The sequence below is a fragment of the Elephas maximus genome, chromosome 15, assembly GCF_024166365.1.
Source record: "Elephas maximus indicus isolate mEleMax1 chromosome 15, mEleMax1 primary haplotype, whole genome shotgun sequence".
Lineage (NCBI taxonomy): Eukaryota > Metazoa > Chordata > Mammalia > Proboscidea > Elephantidae > Elephas > Elephas maximus.
This window is the reverse complement of record NC_064833.1, coordinates 62,888,714-62,914,197: the sequence shown is the minus strand read 5'-3', so window position 1 is coordinate 62,914,197 and position 25,484 is coordinate 62,888,714. Positions and strand designations below refer to the sequence as shown.

The following is a 25,484-nucleotide window of genomic DNA, read 5'->3' as shown; positions in this document are numbered from 1 at the left end:
AATTAATTTGGCACTTCCTTAAAAAGCTAGAAATAGAACTACCACAGGATCCAGCAATCCCATTCCTTGGAATATATCCTAGAGAAATCAGAGCCTTTACAGGAACAGATATATGCACAGCCATGTTCATTGCAGCACTGTTTACAATAGCAAAAAGATGGACGCAACCAAGGTGCCCATCAATGGATGAATGGATAAATAAATTATGGTGTATTCACACAATGGAATACTACGTATCAATAAGGAACAGTGATGAATCTGTGAAACATTTCATAACATGGAGGAATCTGGAAAGGCATTATGCTGAGTGAAATTAGTTGCAAAAGGACAAATATTGTATAAGACCACTATTACATGAACTCGAGAAATAGTTTAAACAGAGAAGAAAATATTCTTTGATGGCCACGAGAGGGGGGAAGGAGGGAGGGTGGGAGAAGGGTATTCACTAATTAGATAGTTGATAAGAACTATCTTAGGTGAAGAGAAAAACAACATACAATACAGGCGAGGTCAGCATAACTGGACTAAACCAAAAGCAAAGAAGTTTCCTGAATAAACCGAATGGTTCGAAGGCCAGTGTAGCAGGGGCAGAGGTTTGGCAACCGTGGTTTCACAGGACATCTAAGTCAATTGGCAAAATAAAATCTATTAAGAAGACATTCTGCATCCCACTTTGGGGAGTGGCATCTGATGTCTTAAACACTAGCAAGTGGCTATCTAAGATGCATCAATTGATCTCAATCCAGCTGGACCAAAGGTGAATGAAGAGCACCAAGGACACAAGGTAATTATGAGCCCAAGAGATAGAAAGGGCCACATAAACCAGAGACTACATCATCCTGAGACCAGAAGAACTAGATGGTGCCCGGCTACAACCCATGACTGCCCTGTCAGGGAACGCAACAGAGAACTCCTGAGGGAGCAGAAGAGCAGTGTGATGCAGACCCCAAGTTCTCATAAAAAGACCAGACTTAATGGTCTGATAGAGACTAGAAGGACCCTGGTGGTCATGGCACCCAGACCTTCTGTTGGCCCAGGACAGGATCCACTCCCAACGCCAACTCTTTCAGACATGGATTGGACTGGACAATGGGATGGAGAGGGATGCTGGTGAATAGTGAGCTTCTTGGATCAGGTAGACACTTGAGACTATGTTGGCATCTCCTCCCTGGCGGAGAGATGAGAGGGTAGAGGTGGTTGAAGCTGGAGGAATGGACATGAAAAGAGAGAGTGGAGGGCGGGAGCAGGTTGTCTCATTGAGGGGAGAGTGTAGAGAAGCCCCTAGTCCAGGGGAAGATTTATCACAAGGGCCTTCCTCTAGAAGTGACAGAAAGAAAGCCTTCCTCTGGAGCTGGCACCCTGAATTCGGACTTCTAGCCTCCTAGACTGTGCGAGAATAAACTTTTGTTTGTTAAAGCCATCCACTTGTGGTATTTGTGTTATAACAGCACTGGATGACTAAGTCAAAACCCTTTCTCCTTTTCTATGAAAAATTTGAAGTAACTTCTTACCTTTGTTTCAATGAAACTTAATAAAGGTTTAATGTCAGCTAGGTTTCCAGGCAACAGGGGTTATAGGCAGTCCCTTGAAACTAGGTATATCCCTTGGGGTGACCTGGAAGCAAATGTCTGATTGTTGTAAGAGATGATGGTTCTTTTTAGTAACATGAAATTTCTAATTAAATTTGTTCTACACCCACATATAAAATCTCCTTCTCTGATACCTAAACTGTCATTTGGAGGGTCAAAGAAGATTAGCTCCAGGACTGCTGCAAGGGCTCCATAGAAGAGAAATGCTTGCTGCTACCCTTCTATTATTCTATTAAAAAAAAAAAAAAAACACTACCGTTGAGTAGTAGCTTCTTAGGAGACGCAAAAGCCAGTCCTGTTGAGTGTGGAATGCAGGCTTTCCAGCTCTTACAGATAAATCTAAGAAGCATGAGCTCCAATTCCAAATTATAAAGCACACAGTGACATTGCAAATTGTACAAAGAAGCAAGCAATCAGTAATGAATGTGGGTTAGCAGAAAACAGTGTCCATGACTTAAGGGATTAAAATTATCAAAACCAGACTATTCGATAAGTGTGTTTAAAGTATTTAAAGAAATAAGGGAGGGGATTGAAATCATTAACATATACCATAAGAGGATTAGGGTATCCTTTGAAAAGAACCAAAGAAGACTTCTCAAAATAAGGAAAGAAGAATGAAATTATTCATTTCTAAGACAGTTAAGCTGGTTTATTTTCTCTTGGCATTCTTCCTTGATTGGGGTTATGTCTCCGTAATCCATTAGTATCTTCATTACTGTTTAAAGGGATTATACTGATAGCTATAAATTTGTTGTCCATACCTAAGAGATGCCCCTTGAATCAGGACATTGTAGTGACTCTATAACTCTATCTCGTGGAGCTGAAAGGAGAGGAAACAAAGTATAGCACGTAAAATGGTGGCATTTGGCCTTATTTTCATCTCAGTGACTTGTAGATCACTGGTGAATTTTATGAGAAACTCCAGTGATTTTTTTAAATCACCCCTAAACTGCTTGCATAGAATTCTCCAACAGTTAGTTCCCTTTATGGTGGCTTTCCCAGGAGGGAATGTAAAGATTCTATTACAGGATTCAAGTGTCTCTCCTAACAATTAATTAAATGTTCACCAGTAGAATCTGTGTTTCCTCCATGGCTGTCTTCTGTGATAAGACTTTTATAATATCAAGCATTTTGCTCTAAACGCTTACTATAGTATCTAGAATCTGTTTTACTTTCATGGAGATATCTTGTTAAGCAAGCTTACCCTTCCAGGGCATACATAGGGTGTTGTCAAATATTTACTGCATTGTAATAATTTAATAAGCGCGCTAACCACTGCCGTCGAGTCGATTCTGACTCATAGCAACCCTATAGGACAGAGTAGAACTGCCCCATAGAGTTTCCAAGGAGCACCTGGCGGATTCAAACTGCTGACCTCTTGGTAAGCAGCCCTAGCACTTAACCACTATGCCACCAGGGTTTCCAATAATTTAATAAGAATAGTAAAATTAAAATGAAAAATAAAATACTCTAGGTACAAAACCAAAAAACCAAACCCGTTGCCGTCGAGTCAATTCCAACTCATAGCGACCCTATAGAACAGAGGAGAACTGCCCCACAGAGTTTCCAAGGAGCGCCTGGTGGATTTGGACGGCTGACTTTTTGGTTAGCAGCTGTAGCACTTAACCATTACGCAAGCAGGGTTTCATCCAACAATTCTTGAGACCAGGGAGGGATACCTTTCTATTCTAGTAAGTGGCTAGAGCAGATAGAAAGCATGGCTGCATTTGGTCATGAAAAATCCTCCTAACAGGGACAAATACAATGCTAATGAAAATATTCAAAACTACAGTATTGACTAACAGGTGTTCTTTTTTTTTTTTTTTTAAATCTGAACTAGAGGAATATTAAAAATGTGTTTAAGCCAGCTTTTGGTTCTACTTAATATTATCTACTGTTTCCCAGGGGTTATGAGTTGAAAACTACTCAAGTGTACTTTGTTTCTCTACTTTCTTTCTGGACTTCAGGCCAGATGGAGACTACCTATCTTCACTTAATGATGGAAACATTAAAAGCAGTGAAGGAAATTCATCTGGACACTTACCAAAATTCTGCCATGAGTGTGGGACCAAATACCCTGTAGAATGGGCAAAGTTCTGCTGTGAATGTGGCATTCGAAGAATGGTTCTGTGAACACAGTCCAAGGTCCAGAGTTGTACAATGATAGCTGCTTGGATGCTGGAGCGCTTCCTCTAGTTATTTTGTGCTGAAAACACTCAAAATACCTTTTTCAGTAATTTGGAGCATAATTGTTTGGCTGTGTAATGTGTGTGTATATATATGTGTGTATATATACTGTATATAATAAATGGCTGATACCCCATTCTGGAAATGTTCACTTAACCTGTCAAGATAATTTCAAATGGAATCATTAACTTAGATATTAATTTTTTGGTGGTGGCGTGAAACACATTAAGTATACTTCCACAAACCCAAACTCTAGTCTTCGCCCTTCAGCCTTTAGGATAATCATTACCTTGAGCAAAAAAATCAGAGTTTTTTGTTTTTATTGGTGCCTATCTTTGAATGCAAACCCTGGTGGCGTAGTGGTTAAGGGCCACAGCTGCTAACCCAAGGGTCGGCAGTTTGAATTCGCCAGGTGCTCCTTGGAAAGTCTACAGGGCAGTTTTACTCTGTCCAATAGGGTCGCTATGAGTCGGAATCGACTTGACGGCACTCGGTTTGGTTTTTTGGTTTTTTTTTTTTTTTTTTAAATCTTTGAATAGTATCATAATAGGATGGGATGTTGGAATTTTGTATTTGAAGATAATATTTTTAGTCACAAATTGCTGTGTGAGATCATCTTCCTGCAGAGCTCTTGAACACCCTAATTTTAATGAGTCTTAGAAAATGAGAGCCAAAACAAAAAACAAAAAAAAACCATGAGATCTGTGTTATCCTTTATTTAGGATATTATTAGTTAAATAATTTCAATATTCTTATTTTTTGAAAATGTAATTATGCAATTTCCTTTCCAGAGAGACAAATAAAAATACAAATGTATCTTATTCTATTTATAACTGATTTTTAATTCTTTGGATGAGTTAAACATACATTCTTTCTACTTTCAATTGTGTCTCCAAATTTCACGTTTTTACTTCTTTCCCTAACCTCATATCTGAATAGTAGCCTTAATATACTAATTCATTATTTGCAAAATATGAAAATATAATTATTGAATGTACAATGCACAAAATTCCTTGCAAAATCTTACATGTTGAAAATACATTTTCTTTCTCTATGTCTAAATTTAGAAGAAATTGTTTTAACAGATTTTAAAACAGACCACCTCAGCTAATAAATAATAATTGTGGAAATTAATCACTAATGCAGGGCATGCAGGTAAAAATTGTTTGAATTTTAGTTCCTTGAAGTACAGTTAGATGTAGCTATGAGAAGGTTATTAGAATGTCTAATATTTCCTACTCATATTCTGTAGTGTTTAGTGTTGAAACACCATTTAAATCACAATAAAAAGCCAATTAAAATGTATTGTTATAGTGTGTAGTTGCTTTGTTATATAATTAAACATACACATTTACTGTTCCTCCTTAACTATGACTAAATCCAGCTTTTAGTCATTGTCGTTCACAGTGTACCGTAGTGTTTAGTGATAGGTCTCGCTGATTGCTTATGCAGCCGTATTCGGTAATTCCGCAGTAATTTCTGGTCAGTCAAACCTGAGAGCGCTTGGATCTCCTTTTCAAGGTACAAACGTATCTTTTATATTTTAGGCAATTTCTAATTCTTGTTTGTGATTGCAGTCAGCTATTAGGGTCAACACGGAAATTTGTGGCTTAGAATGTTCTGACTCTGAAATTGATTTATGCTTATACTTTATAATTTTATTTATTCATTGGTATCTTTTTTTTATGTGTGGGCATGGGAGTATAGGCTTAGTGGTAATGGGGTTGTCCTTTTACATGCCTTGTGATTTTTGATTTTTGTTATGTGGTTTTTATTTGTTTTTTCTGGTTGTTGTTACTCAATCATGTTGATCCAAAATAAATAATAAAATAATATTGGTCTAACAACTAGAATACACTGCAATAAATTTAGGAGACTAGTATACATATGGAAATCCTGGTGGCACAGTGGTTAAGAGCTACATCTGCTCCCCGAAAGGTCAGCAGTTCAAATCCACCAGGTGCTCCTTAGAAACTCTATGGGGCAGTTCTACTCTGTCCTATAGGGTCGCTATAAGTTGGAATCGACTGTATAGCAATGGATAATGGGTAGTATACATATTAGAATTCTATTTCAATAATTTTTGTTTTTTTGTCCTAATTGTTATAACTTATCTGAAGAATATTTAACTTTTATCTAGAACTGAGCACTAATTTCTTTCAAGTATTGTTTTTAAGATGACGTGATTTTTTTTTTTACCTGCAAAGGAAGGGGTGGCTAAACGAGTTCGCATTTAGTAAACTGGCACAGGTTTCTCACTGAATTTTACAGTAGCTAATAAATGTTTGATTGTGCTACATGGAAAATGAGTTGGTAAGAAATCATCTAATTTCGAATCGCAGAGGTTATTATAAACAGTAGGGAGGTGAACTATTTATGAATTATGAAACATGACAATGTATTTATATGCATTTTTATATTATTTTCACATTATCCTCACATTGATTTCTTGTGCAATAGTTTGGTTTTTAAGAAATTTTCCTAGATACATGCATCATTTATTTATTTTCCTCCAAAATACTTGTCAGTGTTATAGAATAAAAAATGATTTTAAGCTTAAATTTAAAATGTAGAAGTTGCTTATATATTATTCTGAAAGCTATTAGCTAGAAAAAATAAGATTATTGTGACTACTGTTGTCTCTTGTCCAGTATATATATTTTTTAATTACAAATAATGTCTTCATTTTTGAACCTATTCAATAAAGACATGAAGCATAAAAATGCCAACTGGTATTCATTGGTGTCTTCTTAGCTTACCATATAAGGTAACACTCCAAAATATTAAAAGAAAAAAATACTGAAGTTAAAAATGTGTATTTTTCTATGAGAAAGTAGGTTTTCATTGACAGTTTTTTTTTTTTTAAATGACATCAACTTGTTAAACAAGTTCTTACTATTTTATTGGACTGAAGTATTCTAGAACTTTAAAGTATTATAAATGATGCATAATTCAAAGTATAGGTATGTTTTCGCCACAAGTTTTTTAAGGCATAGACGCATTCTCTTCATAGCCAATAATATTTAACATTTGAAAACATGGGTGACATCAACGTTGATGGCAAACATTATGGTTATTTCTAGCTAAGTAATAAACAGTGTAATGGCAAAAAGCTAATATCTTGTGATGAATATTATTTAGACCATCATGTGTGAAATTGTAAAAAGTAGCTGTCTGTAGTGAAAATATGACCAGATTCAAAAACCAAACCAAACGTGTTGCCGTCCAGTCAATACCAACTCACTGGGACCCTGTAGGACAGAGTAGAACTGTCCCATAAAGTTTGCAAGGTTGTAAATATTTACAGAAGAACACTGTCACATCTTTCTCCCTAGAAGTGGCCGACCTTTAGGTTAACAGCCAAGTGCTTTAACCACTGTGCCACCAGGGCTCCTCGTGACCTGATTAGACATGTTTAATATGTATTCAGTTTTATTTAGGTTAAAGATGAACACTTCTATCATTTGGTCAAGCTCAGAGAATGCAGTGCAAATAAATAACATGAGTTCTGCTGTGTCTTTGAAGCTGTGTACTACTATTTGAATTGCATATATATGTATTTTATATAAGTGTTACTTAGCTTGAGTTTTCCAACTATCATTTGATAGAGCAGCGGAGAATTATTAAAACAAAGTGAAAACTACACTCAATTTTTATGTAGAAATCTTTCAATTAAATACTGTTGTCAGTCAATTCTGACTCATAGTGACCCTACAGGACATAGACCACCACATCGTTCTCCCTCGGAGTACCTGGTGGGTTCCAACTGCTGACTTTTGGTTCGCCACCGAGCACTTCAACCATTGGGCCATCGTCAGGGTTAAAGAAAAAAAAGGACAAAAAACCATCGCCATCAAGTCGATTCAGACTCACAGCGACCCTGTAGGACAGAGTAGAACTGCCCAATAGGGTTTCCAAGCAGCAGCTGGTGGATTCTAACTGCTGACCTCTTGGATAGCAGCTGAGCTCTTGACCACTGTGCTAGCAGTGGTCCATTGTCAGGATATTCTTGACTTATAGTTTTGCTTTTTTTTTTTGGCTTATATGTGAATTGCTTTTTGGCCACTAGAGGGTGCTTTTGGATAATTTAATATTTCCGGTCTTTGTTGTTGTTAAGGTCTCTCAGTAGCATACCAAACCCTTTGCCATGGACTCCATTCTGACCCATAGCAACCCTATGGGTGTGATTTATTTGACAATATGAAATTACAGAGATTTAAAAGAGGTAGTTTTTTTGTTGTGATTTAATAACCCATAAGTTGATTTCTTAGAAACCTAAAACCTATTGCCGGCAAGTCAATTCCAACTCAGTGACCCAATAAGACAGACTAGAACTACCCCATATGCTTTCCAAAGCTATAATCCTTACAGAAGCAGACTGGCCACATCTTTCTGCTGCTAGTGGCTGGTGGGTTAGAAGTGCTGACCTTTTGGTTAGCAGCTGAGCACTTAACCACAGTGCCACTGGGGCAACTTTACCCTGTCATAGGGGTTCACTATGAGTCGGAATCGATTCAACAGCACGTAACAATATGTAAGCAGAAAATTACAACTTGGGACAAAAATAAGCAATTTATTTTAATGGAAGTTTATTATAAAGGTATCAACAAAAGTGCTGAGGAAGTTTTGAAGAGGGATCCCATCACCACAGGTTATACAGCTGACTAATTCCTACTCTTTTTTCTTCCCTTTTCCAGTGCTTAGGAGGAAACCTGGTAGATAGATAAAAGCAAGAGGTGCGTTACATTTTATTGAGAAAAAGGAAGAAGCAGGTAGAATGAAAAGGATGTGTGTGGCGCTGGGGGATGAGGGGTTGAGTTTGTAAAAAGTAAACTGCTTTTACTGCCCTGAGGACTGCTGAGGAAAAGCGATGTGGAATAAAAAAAAAAAAAGTCACTGATAATTCCATCTGTTCAATCTTATCTCAGTCTTATCTGTGATTTTTTTTTTTTTTTAGATTAAATCCAGTCTCTTTTTTAGCTTATTGCGTGCATTTTCACTACTGGTGTAGTTTTTAAAAGTTTTGTTTGACCATGCCTGAAGCCAACTCTTGAGATAGGGATTGGACTGGACTATAAGAAAATGATATTGGTAAGGAGTGAGCTTCTTGGCTTAAGTAGACACGTGAGACTATGTGGGCACCTCCTGTCTGGATAATTTAATATTTAAATTAAATTAAATAATTTAATTTAATTCTGGAGCTGCTTGAATGGGCATGGGGAATACAGGGTAGAAAGGAGGAGTGTGCTGTCTCATTGGGGGAGAGCAGCTAGGAGTACATAGCAAGGTGAGTGTAAGTTTTTGTATGAGAGACTGGCTTGATTTGTAAACTTTCACTTAAAGCACAATTAAAAAAAAAAATAAGTTTTGTCTGAATTTTTCTTTAGGCCCTTAGGCTAATCTCCTAACTTCCCACTGGAATTTTTACAAAAGTAAAAAAAATGCATAAATATCTAGCATTGGAAAGCAAAGATCAGCAAATAGTCTGTTTTGAAGAAATTAACAGTAAATACAGCAGCAAAGGTCTAGATTGAAATGCAGTTCATACTATAAAACAGTTACCAAAACGGGCATCTGTATCTATAGATGGTCCACTTTTCTCCCTCTGTCCAAACACCATGTCTATTTGGAAATTATAACAATAAGGCTGGGGCTAAGAGATAGCCAGTAGTGCACTGTATCTTGGGATGTGCAATCCTCCCGTTCAGCATACCCCAGGAAGAAAAGGGAAGAAACGCTGGGAAAAGTGCATGCTGGGGTAGGAACTGGGGAGTAGGAACATTAGAAGGTCTTGATTCTAATTATAGAGAAGCTACAGATTTATTGAATTACTGTAGCAGAACTGGGCTGTGAGAACATTTAAAGAATGAGAAAGTGATAAAACATGCAAAGGAGACTGAAAATAAAGATAATTCTAGTTGCATCTCTATTTTAGTATTTTGAAAATCATAATGAAGCAGTCTGTTTTCCAGGAACAATTAAAATAATGAAACTGGCATCAAGAAGAAATGGAAAATCTAAACCAGCGAGTAGTAATCATGTACACAAAAACAAAAATGAAAATAGTTATCAAAGAGTTGCCCCAAAAGATAATTGTGGGCCCCAATAATTTCACTCAAAAGTTTAAAAAAAAAAAAAAAACGAAACAGGTAATTCCCAAATTATGCAAATGTTTTCAAAGTCTATTAGTCAATTTACATATTAATTTCAAAAAGCTAACACATACTGGACCAAAACCTGACCAGAGCATGAAAGAAAAATGTGGACTAAACACACTAGTTGATACTGTCCTAAATAAAAGACCAGGAAACAAACAGAGAATAGATTTAAAAAACAACAAAAAAGTAGGCTGAGTCCCAAAATGCAAGGATGGTTTAATTTGGAAATCAATCAAAATAATAGCTTCATATCAGAATATAATATATAAAACCATGTCTTTGAATATATGCTGAGAATGTATTTGGTAAAATTAATTCCCCTTTCTGATAAAAACTTAGAAAATAGGAATGAATATTCTTACTGTAAGAACAAGATTCTTCCTTAACATGACTTAAAAAATTCTCAACACTGAAATGCTAATTTTTAGTTATCAAACCAACAATCTTAAAATAAAACCGAAAACTTTGATAAGGCATTAAGATAGATGCCATTATCCACTGATGATGGAAATAGAAATAGATAATACTTTTTGAAAAAGTTAATTGTCAATTTACTTGAAGGGGTCTTGAAATATTCTTGCCTCATAACCTAGTAATTTTATTACTAAGACTCACTCATTCTTAGGGAAATGATCTGAAGTATAAAACATGTTTATGCAGAAAACATTTAATAGCGCTATTATAACCAAGAAAAACTGAAGAACAACTTAGTCATTAAAATACTTTAAAACAATTTTTAATGGCATAACAATGTTATGTTTTATGGCTAAGACAGACAAGCTAGTCTAGAATTTGTGTGTGAAATATGATTCTGATTATGTTTAAAAAATGCACAGATGTTGTTGTTGTTAGGTGCTGTTGGGTCGGTTCTGACTCATAGCAACCCTATGCACAACAGAATGAAACACTGCCCAGTCCTGAGCCATCCTTAAAATCATTGTTATGCTTGAGCTCATTATTGCAGCCACTGTGTCAATCCACCTTGTTGAGGGTCTTTCTCTTTTCCGCTGACCCTGTACTCTGCCAAGCATGATGTCCTTCCCCAGGGATTGATCCCTCCTGACAACATGTCCAAAGTATGTAAGATGCAGTCTCGCCATCCTTGCCTCTAAGGAGCATTCTGGCCGCACTTCTTCCAAGACAGATTTGTTCGTTCTTTCTGCAGTCCATGGTATATTCAATATTCTTCACCAACACCACAATTCAAAGGTGTCAACTCTTCTTCAGTCTTCCTTAGTCATTGTCCAGCTTTCACATGCATTGAAAATACCATGGCTTGGGTCAGGTGCACCTTAGTCTTCAGGGTGACATCTTTGCTCTTCAACACTTTGAAGAGGTCCTTTGCAGCAGATTTGCCCAATGCAATGTGTGTTTTGATTTCCTGACTTCTGCTTCCATGGCTGTTGATTGTGGATCCAAGTAAAATGAAATCCTTGACAACTTCAATCTTTTCTCTGTTTATCATGATGTTGCTCATTGGTCCAGTTGTGAGGATTTTTGTTTTCTTTATGTTGAGGTGTAATCCATACTGAAGGCTGTGGTCTTTGATCTTCATTAGTAAATGCTTCAAGTCCTCTTCACTTTCAGCAAGCAAGGTTGTGTCCCCTGCATAATGCACGTTGTTAATGAGTCTTCCTCCAATCCTGATGCCCCGTTCTTCTTCATATAGTCCAGCTTCTCGGATTATTCATTCAGCATACAGATTAAACAGGTATGGTGAAAGAATACAACCTTAACACACACCTTTCCTGCCTTTAAACCATTCGGTATCCTCTTGTTCTGTCTGAACAACTGCCTCTTGATCTATGTCAAGGTTCCTCATGAGCACAATTAAGTGTTCTGGAATTCCCATTCTTCTCAGTGTTATCCATAGTTTGTTATGATCCACACAGTTGAATGCCTTTGCATAGTCAATAAAACACAGGTAAACATCCTTCTGGTATTCTGTGCTTTCAGCCAGGATCCATCTGACATCAGCAATGATATCCCTGGTTGCACGTCCTCTTCTGAAACCAACCCGAATTTCTGGCAGTTCCCTGTTGATATACTGCTACAGCCGTTTTTGAATAATCTTCAGCAAAATTTTGCTTGCGTGTGATATTAACGATATTGTTCTATAATTTCCACGTTTGGTTGGATCACCTTTCTTGGGAATAGGCATAAATATGGATCTCTTCCAGTCAGTTGGCCAGGAAGCTGTCTTCCATATGTCTTGGCACAGACGAGTGAGCACCTCCAGTGCTGCATCTGTTTGTTGAAACATCTCAGTTGACATTCCATCAATTCCTGGAGCCTTATTTTTTGCCAATGCCTTCAGAGCAGCTTGGACTTCTTCCTTCAGTACCATCGGTTCGTGATCATATGCCACCTCTTGAAATGGTTGAATATTGACTAATTCTTTTTGGTATAATGACTCTGTGTATTCCTTCCATCTTCTTTTGATGCTTCCTGCGTCGTTTAATATTTATCCCCATGGAATCTTTCACTATTGCAACTCGAGGCTTGAATTTTTTCTTCAGTTCTTTCAGCTTAAGAAACGCCAAGCGTGTTCTTCCCTTTTGGTTTTCCATCTTCAGCTCTTTGCATATGTCATTATAATACTTTACTTTGTCTTCTCGAGAGGCCCTTTGAAATCTTCTGTTCAGTTCTTTTATCAATTATTCCTTTTGCTTTAGCTGCTCGATGCTCAAGAGCAAATTTCAGAGTCTCCTCTGACACCCATCTTGGCCTGTTCTTTCTTTCCTGTCTTTTCAGTGACCTCTTGCTTTCTTCATGGATGATGTCCTTGATGTCATTCCACAACTTGTCCGGTCTTCGGTCACTAGTGTTCAATGTGTCAAATCTATTCTTGAGATGGTCTCTAAGTTCAGGTGGGATATACTCAAGGTCATATTTTGGACTTGCTCTGATTTTCTTAAGTTTCAGCTTGAAATTGCATATGAGCAATTGATGGTCTGTTTTACAGTCGGCCCCTGGCCTTGTTCTGACTGATGATATTGAGCTTTTCTACCGTCTCTTTCCACAGATGTAGTCAATTTGATTTCTGTGTGTTCCATCTGGCGAGGTCCATGTGTATAGTCACTGTCTATGTTGGTGAAAGAAGGTATTTGCAATGAAGAAGTCGTTGGTCTTGCAAAATTCTATCATTCGATCTCCGGCATTGTTTCTATCCCCAAGACCGTATTTTCCAGCTACTGATCCTTCTTCTTTGCTTCCAACTTTTGCATTCCAATTGCCAGTAATTATCAATGCATCTTGATTGTATGTTCGATCTATTTCAGACTGCAGCAGCTGATAAAAATCTTCTATTTCTTCATCTTTGGCCCTAGTGGTTGGTGCATAAATTTGAATCATGGTCGTATTAACTGGTCTTCCTTGTAGGTGTATGGATATTATCCTATCACTGACAGCATTGTACTTCAGGATACATATTGAAACGTTCTTTTTGACGATGAATGCAACACCATTCCTCTTCAAGTTGTCATTCCCAGCATAGTAGACTATATGATTGTCCGATTCAAAATGGCCAATACCAGTCCATTTCAGCTCACTAATGCCTAGGATATCGATGTTTATGCGTTCCATTTCATTTTTGATGAAATATATTCCTCAATATATTGTGTTTGGGAGCCCTGGTAGCACAAAGGTTAAGCATTTGGCTTTTAACTAAAAGCTCAGCAGTTCGAATTCACCAGCTGCTCCTTGGAAACTCTATGGGGCAATTCTATTCTATCCTATAGGATCGCTATGAGTCATAATTGACTCAAGGGCAGTAGGTTTGGTTTTGGTTTTTTATGGTGTTTATTTCTGCTGGAAAGGTTTTTGGTAAGTTATATTTTCTTTTTATTTTTATATTGTCAAATTCTTAAATGAATGTATAATACTTTTATAATCTTTAAAAAAATTAGAAAGGGTTACGTTTTTCAAAACTACTCACGTGTGACAATATTTTTATCTAAAATTGCTAACTCTCCTATTGTTTTCTAACATTCACACGCTCACAAAAGTAGATGCCAGCCCTTGTGATCTAGTTAAGATGGTTTCAGTGATTACAACATATTGCCAAATCAAACCTGGACTGATTATTGAAGAGGTATTTTGCCATTCTGTTGTTCAGCTGGGAACAAAACAGTGGCTAACAGTGGTTAAGAGCTCAGTAGCAAACCAAAACGTTGGTCATTCGAATCTCTCAGCCACTCCTTGGAAACCACTGCACCACCTACTAGTGAAAAATTATGTTCATCTGTGATGCACTTGAAACCCAAATTTTGCTGCTCTAATGGGGATTTGTCATGTTTGTGGCTAGCACCTTCTGTACATCTTATCTTTGCTGAGTTTCTGTATTGAATTCCACCACCTCAAAATTATAAAATTTACTCCCCCCTTCCCACCCCTTTCTTGCAGCTGGGGAGCAGACATGTCACTTGGGAACTACCAAACAGAATTTGATTCTGAAGCAAGCACTGTGAAGCATCAGACACTGTGCAATATCCATTTTCTAGTGGGGGTGGCGGAGTTTAGTGGAGACACTGAGCTTCAAAGGCAGAAGTGGGAGAGAGCCAAGAAGTGGCACCCTTACTGTAAGATGCACCCTGTGCCCCTGGTGGCAATTATAGGGTCTCTAAACTGACTCCCCTGGAGTAGTCTGTCAGTATAATTTGAGAATTGTTTCTGGCTGAATAGCTTCCAAACTTGATTATCTGGCTCATCCAGAGATTCTGTGAATTACCTAATAAATTCCTTCTTCCATAAACTAACTAGACTGGAATCTATTAGTTGCACTAAAAAAAACAAACTCTTAATAAATGTTGGTATAAACCTAGTGCTTTCCTCTTACAATGGCTGTGGAAATTGGAGATGTGCTTAAAACCACATTCTCCATGACAGAATCCTCAGTATACCAATTTAAGACACCTCTCCTCATCCCAATCCTGGTGTTAGCTAATCATGAGCTGAATTATAAGAAATATATTTAAGTGGGTATAATTATATCTATCTTGCAGGGCTAATTTGAGGATTATCAGTAATGTGTATAAAATCTTTGCCACACTGGTACTTAACAGGCTCTGGGTAAATGATATCATTTATTATTTCCTTAATATATAATTGTATATATATGTGCATGTTATATGTCCATCAAATATTTATTGAAATCCTATTATACACCAGGCAATGTTGTAGGTGCTGGGAATTTCAGCAGTGAACAAAACCCAAAAACCAAACCCTCTGCCGTTGAGTCGACTCCAACTCATAGTGACCCCATAGAGTTTCCAAGGCTGTAAATCTTTACGGAAGCAGACTGGCACATCTTTCTCCCGTGGAGCCACTGGTAGTTTTGAACCAACGACCTTTCAGTTAGCAGTTGATTGCTTTAACCAACAAGGCAGACAAAAACTCCTGCCCTTTTGTGGTTCACATACTAGTTGAGAAAGATTAAAAATAAGGAAGATAAATTAGTAAATGTATTTTATATTAGATTTTAGCAAGTGCTAAGGAGAAACGAAAGCAGAGAAAGAGGGAGACAGATGTGGGAGTGGGTTATTTTAAATAGGCTATTCAGGGAGGATTTCACTGAGAAAGTGGTATTTGAGCAAAGATGTGTATGAGGGGGGTGAACCATGATTGTTTAGTCTTTTTGTTTACTCCAGTTAATTGTTTATTGAGTCATTATTTTTTAGTGCTTTCTATTAAAAAGTGTTCAATGCGGGTGAAAAAAGTGGGTTGACAAGAGAGGAAAGAGAGTTTCATGTAGAGGGTGAAAAAGAGTGCAAAGGCTCTGAGACAGGAGCACAGCACCTCTGAAATTGCGTGAGCAAGGAGGAGAGGAGTAGAACATTAAGTCAGAGATAACCGGCCAGATTGTATATGCCTTAGAGGCCATTAAGATGACTTGGGGTTACTCAGAGTAAGATAGGAAGCCATGGAAGGGTTTTGAGAAGGCGAGAGTCATAACCTGGCGTAAACATACTATCTGAATTATCTGAATATATGCTCTTTAGTCCTTAAATTTTTAGTCCTTAAATTAGTGAGAAACTAAAGGCAAGAGAAAATAGCTGTCTCCTGTTCCTCCCTAAAGTGGCCACATGTATTAATCAAATTATAAGTATTCTTAACACTTAGCTCTCAGAAAAGTATTATGCTATAAAATTTAAAATTGAAGCAAATGGGACTTGTCTCCCAGAGCTGAGAACAACACAAAAGAAGCATTTTCCTACATCACAAGATTGCTCTCCAGTCCCTTAATCTCCCATAAGTCTTTACAAGATAGTCTTTCCCTTGACTAATTCTCCCTATCTGTTCTCTTCTAGAAGACACCTCTTGGACGGAGTTAGAATCCACTTTACTCCAGTATGACCTTGTGTTAACCTAACTGCTAACATCTCAAAGACCCTATTTCCAGACAAGGTCACATTCGCAGGTACCAGGGGGTAGGGCTTCAGCATATTTTTATGGGGGGGGGGAACACAATTCAGTCTGTAATACCTTGAGAAAAGGGGGTTAATATAAGGTGCATATGGATTAGAACTGGCAGGTCATTAGGTCTTGTGGAAGCTCCAAGGATAGATCCCTCTGCCTCTACAGTTTGCTTAGCTCATCTGCCAATTCTCTTTATTGTTTGGCATAATATAGTAGGAGAGACAGATATGTACATAAGAAGTTGTAACACATGCAATATGATAAGTACTAAAGCATAGGCATGAATAAGAAACTCTTTGTATTCTTGTAAAACCCTTCCTAGGTTCAAATGTCTCCTCCTTAGAAGGATCTTCCTTGATCACCTCACCTAAAGATATCACCTTTTTCCACCAATCTGTCTCACAGCCCATTTTTTCCCCATACAACTTCTTTTCTGAAATAACATTGTTCAGTTGCTATTGACTGCTGCCTTTCCTGGAAAATCCCTGAAGGCAAGGATTTTGTCTGCATTTTTTTGCTGTACCTCTAGCACTAGAACTGGCACGTTGAAGATGGGTGCTTAATAAACATTTGTTAAGTGAGTGAATTATCTGTATTTGTGTGGCATCTTCCCATTAAGTGATCTGTTTTCAAAAGTTGGAATTTCTTCTTTAAACTCCCACTTGGCTATGAAGAGATCAGTCCCAATCTTGGTATCTAACTTATCCTGAGGAAAGTAACTCCTGTTTTTTTTAAACAGAGAGATTTTTCAGTCTACCCATTGAGTTTACTCACGGCAAAAGACAGTTCCATTTCCTTTCTCTTTTCTTCAGCTCAAGGCATGACAGAAAAGGAGATGATGGGGTAGATAAGATCTTCTTGTACTTTCCAGGGAGATCTTTCTGGTTTTACTAAAAAGCTGTTACCTCACCTGACTGAATGTTCTGCAAACCAAACTCCTTCCATTATCACCGTATTTGGACCGTTTCCAAAACATTTACAAGGTTTTTGCCCAAATAAATTTTTAAGTAAAATGTTTCCAACTGAATCAGGTTACTTCAGACACAAGAAAATTTCTGATAAGAATTGAAGGTGAAAATTGACAAGCATATATCCATCTCCCGCATGCTAACACATGGTAGGTTATTAAGGGCTATTTGTTGAACTGAGTAGTGGAGGCACAAAGGAAGAAATGATCAACCCCACCTGGAAAGGTGTACGAAGGCTTCAGAAACAATAGGACCTTTGGACTGGGTCTTGAAAAGGAATGAACCAAGCAAGCAAGAGTAGGAAACAATTGTCAGTGTTGCCACTTGTCTTTTTTCATGTAAAATATTTAGATAAAATTAATTCATTTTTAGGAAGTTATGTTAATAGGTCCTCTTCAGAATATTTTCTACCTTATATAGAACAATGTACTTCTTACCATTTTGTATGGAGAGGATGCAGAACAAACAAACAAAGCAAAGCCCAAGTTACTCCCAAAATAAAATGACCATTTTATACCTTTCTCAAATACTTAACTGATTTTGTGGATCTAGATGAATACACACATTTTTATATTTAGATGTTTAATATTGTTGAAATTGGTGGTTATGCACCTATGTGTTTTGTTCTCTTGTCTTACATTATTTCCACAGATCCTATCATTTGGTCAGAATCAAGGCTGAGAGATGTTTTACAACAAAGAAAGTTTAGAAACTAAGGAAATTTCCATGGAGATATTGAGAACCCAAATGTTGGGTCACATTTTCTTAAATTAAAATTAGTCCTGAGGTCCTATCATATTCATCTTATGTAATTTATATTTTATTGTATAAATGTATTTTCTGGATTATTTAAATAAAATTTTACTAATACTTAAATGCAATTCAATTTTACTCATTTACTACCATATATCTGGCTATTCTCATTAGGAGCTGAAGGGAACAAAAAGAATCTTTAAGGGAAAGAAAAAATTGAGATGGCCCTTGACGTTTGAACAAGATCTGGAAAGAATTTGGAAGAGCTTTCTAAGTAGTGAGAACATCATGAATAAGGACATAAAGACAATATGTATAGAGCGCCATGATCAGAGACTGGTCTGAGGAGGGTAGAGGATGTGTGTTTCTGGAAAAATATTTATAGTGGGGTTGGTAAAATATCTTTCTTCCTTAAGCTGGTTATTAATGAAAGTATGGCCTAAAGCAAAAAAAAAAAAAAAACAAATTCTAGTTGATAATTTCCATGGATGAAGCTTTAAAAGAAAGAAACATTCCCGAAGAGTGATTTCTTCAGCAAGTTCCTTGAAGGCCTGTTTTACAAGGCTGTTAAACTGAGATCTTTAGTATAAAGCAAATATTCCCCAAAATGTGTTAGGTTAATTATTTTTACATAAAAGTATAGTTCTGTCGTCAAATACGTTTTATAAATAATAAACTTTTTTGAATTCCCAGAGCCTCTAATATATCTACACAAATTGTGAATATCCAAGAGAAAATTTCTATGATCTTAGAACTCAGAATTTCCCCTCATTTTTTTCTTTTTTTCTAGCATCTACTGAGATTAGGGTTTCCTGGAACACACTTTAGAAAATGCTGATATAAAGCATTTATATACACATTTGAAAGAAAATATGTTCACTGAGACAAAACTAGTCTTTAACTGTAGAGGAGAAATAGTAAAAATATTATATTCTTGATCATTGTTAATCACCCTGCTTTGCCCTTACCTACTTACAAGTGACTAGGAAACAAAGAAGGGAAATAAAGCCATAAATATACAGGCATTTTCCCCCAAGTATTTGAAACATAGTATATGCTGAATAAACTTTTTTGAGCATGAATTTTCTCTTAAAATTCAAATCCATCACAAACAAATAATATGACTGAGGAAAAAGATCAAGAGAACTCTTTTAGTAAGCATTTAAAAAAATATTGTTTCTTATTTTTATCACAACCTCAGATAATTTTTTCAACATTGTTAGGAAATGTTACAGACAGCCCTTAAGGAAACACTTTCAACTAAAGTTTATCTTTAGAAACTTAAATTTCCTAATTTCTATGACTGATGGTTTACCAGTACTATCAGCTCATCAGGATTGAGGTGTACCAGACAGTTGAACATACTATGGCTTTAGCGGAAGATTATTTGCCCCTAAAAAATGTTAATCAACTCCCTTTTCGCAAGTTTGTACTGAAACCCAAACAGAAAACAAACTTGACCCAGAGCCCCATTATGAGGTATTCTGGTGAATTCTTTACAATTGTAAATGACCATGATATACAATTCTGTACAACTACCTCCACTAACCCACTAAAAAAAAAAAAAAAAAATGAGGTGGAAACTCAATACAGGTTGGGGAGAATGAGAAGAAACGCAGAGAGACATATGCAGACTGAGAGAAAAATATTATCATCACGCCTTGAAGCTGTCACCTGGACATCTTCTATGGATCAAATAAAGCCAGTCAGCACCTACTTACTTAGATGGTGGTGGAGCTGTGAGAGAGCATAGAGGATGCAAGTTCAACAAACTGGAAACTGGCAGCTGTTTCAGGCATCTGGCCCATCTATAATAGTATTTACATTTCCCTTTATAAGGGAATGAGGACTGTTCGCAGACCTTTCTTAACTGGGTCTTGTATATACAAAGGTGTCTTTTAAAAGGCTAGAGTTTAACATAGACAGTAGTCTTCCTGCTCATCTATAATTTTGGGTAATAAGATTCTGGGTAATAAGGTATGAAGGATGTTATATTCAGTGGAAGTGGGAGACCAAATAGTGGTGCAATATTAAAAACCTTGTCTTAAAAATCCTTTTGGGGCTCACTGAATGAATCTGGTAGTGTTAATGCATAGCCCATTTATTATGAAAGGAGAAATGTTATCCAAAGTAAGCAATTTGTCTGTAATATGGTATGAAAATATTTTTATATACAGATACAGTGTCAAAATTAAATATACATATTGCATTGAATAAAGGTCAACATATATTATTCTCTTAAAAATGTACTTCAAAAATTGCAAACTCATTTATACTAGTTTTATTATACATACATGACAAAAGTAAACTAAGTTTTGGCATCCTTAGAAGAGATGGTTTGTTGTTTTTTCTTTTTTTTGAAATTATCCTTTATTTCCATTTAAATACACTTGATATACCATTTATTGAAGCCCCTGTGTTAAGCATTCATGTTTAATTACGTCTCTTGATATCTCTCTTAAGTATCTCGGGCTCCTTTGTGTTGTTGCTTCTTTAAGGTGTATGACTAGCATGTCCTCATGGGCGTTACTCAGAGCTTGCTATTAACCCTGAAACATTTCCAGCCAAGAAGATGCAATTATCCACTCTTAATGCAACATACTGATGCAGAGTGGGCCATAAAATTATTCTGATAATTAAACAATGTTAATCTTGAATCCATTCCTGCAACTGTTATATATTTCATAGATTCGGTATTTTTCCCTGAAATTCTCAAACAAGTTTAAAAAAAGTATTATTGCAACAGGTACCTTATATGAATTGTCTTATACAAAATCAGTTCAGAATCAAAACAGACTGATACGTGCCCACATATATATATAATGCATTGTTGATTGCAGCATTTGGTTTCCACTGTTAACGTCCATCTTCTAGTATTAAAACATGGATTTTTTTTTCCAACGCCTGTAATCCATTTTAACCAGGATGCATTCAGTAGCTTCTAGGAGGTGTTCTATCCCCCCCAAATTGCATGAGCAAATCTTCATGGATGCAACTAAAGTTCACATGTTTCTATATCGCCATTCCATAGTTTTCAGGGATCTTTAGCACCTTTCAAAATTTTATTCCAACAAGTTTTCATCTTTTCTAGTAGTCTCCTTAGGAAACACAAGTCATTTCGTTTTTTCTGTTCCTTCAACAATTTATTTTCTTCCTAGATAAATAAATACAAAAGTTTTATGTATATATTTTTATAAAAATACGAGCTTTTTAGTAGTCAATTTCCATCATGTTAGGTCTTACTGAAAATTTGGTACAAATTTTGGTATAATGAAAGAGGAGAACCTTGCAGGGTTTTTTTAAACCTATGGCTTCTAAATATAATTCTGATTACTGAAGTGTGGGAAATTCAAGGTAGGTGTGGTTTAATACGTAGGACTAATCAAAGTGCTAGGTCAGATGGCTGCCAGTTTCACACTGCAACTGTAGACATAATAGTGTTTAACCTTTTGTGAGAAAGATACTTGTAGATTACTCAACTGAGATGTTTTGTTTTTTAACAGTTTTTTAATATTATTCCTTCCACTAAGGAAAAAACAAACAATAAAACGTGGAAAATGTATGTTCAGTGGAAGTAATAATTAACACTGAAAATCTTAAGCTTATTTTATCAAAAGAGGTTTATAAGGATATACCTGGTTGTGCCTGTGCCCTAGGGTCCACCCCATCAACTGGCCTTCGCCAGGGCATGGAAGATGCCTGTCTCATAAGCTAACTTTCAGTCCCTGATGAGAATTGTAAAATCTTATAGAAAGTAGAGAAATGTAAGGGAATAGCTCTGTATGAACTCAGAGTCCCTGGGTGGTGAAAATGAACTCACTTGCTACAAGTCCACCAAGAGGCACCTTGGAAGAAAGGCCTGGAGATCTACTTCTGAAAAATCAGTCATTGAAAATGCTATGGAGCACAATTCTATTCTGACACACAAAGAATTGTCATGAGTCCTCATCAATTCAATGGCAACTGGTTGTACTAGCCTCACTGTCTCATAGGACAAGAGGCTCACAGGAATGTAACAGTTCATGCAGAAACCAGTTGCCTTGAGTAGATTCTACCTCATGGCAACCTCATGCGTGTTAGAGTAGAACTGTGTACCGTGGGATTTTCAATGGCTGATTTTTCAGATGTAGATCCCCAGGCCTTTCTTCCAAAGCATCTCTGGATGGACTCAAACCACCAACCTTTCTGTTAGCAACCAAGCACTTAACTGTTTGCATGACCCAGGGACTTCAAGGTTAGTATTAAAAAAAAAAAAAAAAAAAAAACCATTGCCATCGATTCTGACTTGTAGTGACCATATATAACAGAGTAGAGCTGCCCATAGGGTTTCCAAGGAGTGGCTGGTGGATTCGAACTGTCAACCTTTTGGTGAACAGCCGAGCTCTTAACCACTATGCCTCCAGAGCACTAAGGTTAGTATAGCATAGGGAGGTTAGTATAAAACCTAAAACCCAATGCTGTTGAGTCAATTCTGACTCATAGTGGCCTTATAGGCCAGAGTAGAACTGCCCTATAGAGTTTCCAAGGAGCGCCTGGCGCAGGTTAGTATAGGGTACGGTAATTCTTTTTAGGTAACAACCAGTTATTGAGTGTTTTCTAGGTCAGGTATTATGCTCAATGCTTTACATACATTACTTCATTTTATCTACTTCATAAGCTTTATGAACTTGATAATTTCGCTTTACTTTGCAAATGAGGAAACTGAGCTTCTAAGAGAATAAATAGCATGCCAAGATTACATTGCCAGTAAGAAGAATGACTGGGCTTTTTGCCCAAGTCTGTCCTAATCCAGAGCCCTGTACATATATATATATATATATATATATTTTTATATATATATATATATGGAAACCCAGGTGGCATAGTGGTTAAGAGCTACGGCTGCTAACCAAAAAGGTTGGCAGTTTGAATCCACCAGGTGCTCCTTGGAAACCCTATGGGGAAGTTCTACTCTGTCCTTCAGGGCTGCTATGAGTTGGAATCGACTCGACGGCAAAAGGTTTTGTTTTTTTTTTTTTTTTGGTGTGTGTATATATATCTATATATACACATGTATGTAAAATTTGGTCACAAATTAGAATCTCCTTTACTTATATTCATTAACACTAACACATAATCCTTTCAATAATACATTTTAAAGATTAGACAAAGATAAATATGGAAGTAAATTCATAGTTTTTCAATGAGGATCCCAGGACTTTTTTTTTTTAATTAACTTTTATTAAGCTTCAAGTGAACATTTACAATTCCAATCAGTCTGTCACATGTAAGTTTACCTACATCTTACTCCCTTCTCCCACTTGCTCTCCTCCTATTGAGTCAGCCCTTTCAGTCTCTCGTTTCGTGCCAATTTTGCCATCTTCCCTCTCTCTCTATCTTCCCATCCCCCCTCCAGTCAAGAGTTGCCAACACACTCTCCAGTGTCCACCTGATATAATTAGCTCACTCTTCATCAGCATCTCTCTCCCCGCCGCTGACCAGTCCCTTTCATGTCTGATGAGTTGTCTTCGGGGATGGTTCCTGTCCTGTGCCAACAGAAGGTCTGGGGAGCATGGCTGGCGGGATTCCTCTAGTCCCAGTCAGACCATTAAGTATGGTCTTTTTATGAGAATTTGGAGTCTGTATCCCACTGATCTCCTGCTCCCTCAGGAGTTCTCTGTTGTGCTCCCTGACAGGGCAGACTTCGATTGTGGCCGGGCACCAACTAGTTCTTCTGGTCTCAGGATGATGTAGGTCTCTGGTTCATGTGGCCCTTTCTGTCTCTTGGGTTCTTAGTTGTTGTGTGACCTTGGTGTTCTTCATTTTCCTTTGCTCCAGGTGGGTTGAGACCAATTGATGTATCTTAGATGGCCGCTTGTTAGCATTTAGGACCCCAGACGCCACATTTCAAAGTGGGATGCAGAATGTTTTCATAATAGAATTATTTTGCCAATTGACTTAGAAGTCCCCTCAAACCATGTTCCCCGGACCCCAGCCCCTGCTCCGCTGACCTTTGAAGCATTCATTTTATCCCGGAAACTCTTTGCTTTTAGTCCAGTCCAATTGGGCTGACCTTCCTTGTATTGAATGTTGTCTTTCCCTTCACCCAAAGCAGTTCTTATCTACTGATTGATCAATAAAAAACCCTCTCCCTCCCTCCCTCCCTCCCCCCTTTGTAACCACAAAAGTATGTGTTCTTCTCAGTTTTTTCTATTTCTCAAGATCTTATAATAGTGGTCTTATACAATATTTATCCTTTTGCCTCTGACTCATTTCGCTCAGCATAATGCCTTCCAGATTCCTCCATGTTATGAAATGTTTCACAGATTCGTCACTGTTCTTTATCGATGCATAGTATTCCATTGTGTGAATATACCACCATTTATTTACCCATTCATCCGTTGACGGACACCTTGGTTGCTTCCAGCTTTTTGCTATTGTAAACAGAGCTGCAATAAACATGGGTGTGCATATATCTGTTTGTGTGTTGCATATACCTTGTTTCTCTAGGGTATATTCCGAGGAGTGGGATTTCTGGGTTGTATGGTAGTTCTATTTCTAACTGTTTAAGATAACGCCAGATGGATTTCCAAAGTGGTTGTACCATTTTACATTCCCACCAGCAGTGTATGAGAGTTCCAATCTCTCCGCAGCCTCTCCAACATTTATTATTTTGTGTTTTTTGGATTAATGCCAGTCTAGTTGGTGTGAGATGGAATCTCATCGTAGTTTTAATTTGCATTTCTCTAATGGCTAATGATCGGGAGCATTTTCTCATGTATCTGTTGGCTCCCTGAATATCTTCATTAGTGAAATGTGTGTTCATATCCTTTGCCCACTTCTTGATTGGGTTGTTTGTCTTTTTGTGGTTGAGTTTTGACAGAATCATGTAGATTTTAGAGATCAGGCGCTGGTCTGAGATGTCATAGCTGAAAATTCTTTCCCAGTCTGTAGGTGGTCTTTTTACTCTTTTGGTGAAGTCTTTCGATGAGCATAGGTGTTTGATTTTTAGGAGCTCCCAGTTATCTGGTTTCTCTTCGTCATTTTTGGTAATGTTTTGTATTCTGTTTATGCCCTGTATTAGGGCTCCTAGGGTTGTCCCTGTTTTTTCTCCCATGATCTTTATCGTTTTAGTCTTTATGTTTAGGTCTTTGATCCACTTGGAGTTAGTTTTTGTGCATGGTGTGAGGTATGGGTCCTGTTTCATTTTTTTGCAAATGGATATCCAGTTATGCCAGCGCCATTTGTTAAAAAGACTATCTTTTCCCCAATAAACTGACACTGGTCCTTTGTCAAATACCAGCTGCTCATACATGGATGGATTTATATCTGGATTCTCAATTCTGTTCCATTGGTCTATGTGCCTGTTGTTGTACCAGTACCAGGCTGTTTTGACTACGGTAGCTGTATAATAGGTTCTGAAATCAGGTAGA

General features: G+C 37.2%; 2 protein-coding genes across 3 annotated transcripts in view; one reads left to right on the top strand and one right to left on the bottom strand.

Moving 5' to 3' along the window:
* Positions 1 to 6,372, top strand: part of ZC2HC1A (zinc finger C2HC-type containing 1A) — a 71,154-nt gene extending 64,782 nt beyond the window's left edge. The window contains exon 10 of one of the 2 annotated variants that reach the window (XM_049854464.1): positions 3,557 to 6,372. In XM_049854464.1, coding sequence (XP_049710421.1) covers positions 3,557 to 3,722 — 166 coding nt within the window. In that variant the 3' untranslated portion in view covers positions 3,723 to 6,372. The remainder of the gene's footprint in view (positions 1 to 3,556) is intronic. The other variant, XM_049854463.1, reaches the window with a different exon arrangement.
* Positions 6,373 to 20,396: 14,024 nt separating this feature from the next.
* IL7 (interleukin 7) overlaps positions 20,397 to 25,484 on the bottom strand; it is a 62,825-nt gene continuing 57,737 nt past the window's right edge. The window contains exon 6 of the mRNA XM_049854465.1: positions 20,397 to 21,226. Within this exon, the coding sequence (XP_049710422.1) occupies positions 21,107 to 21,226 (120 nt within the window). The 3' untranslated portion in view covers positions 20,397 to 21,106. The remainder of the gene's footprint in view (positions 21,227 to 25,484) is intronic.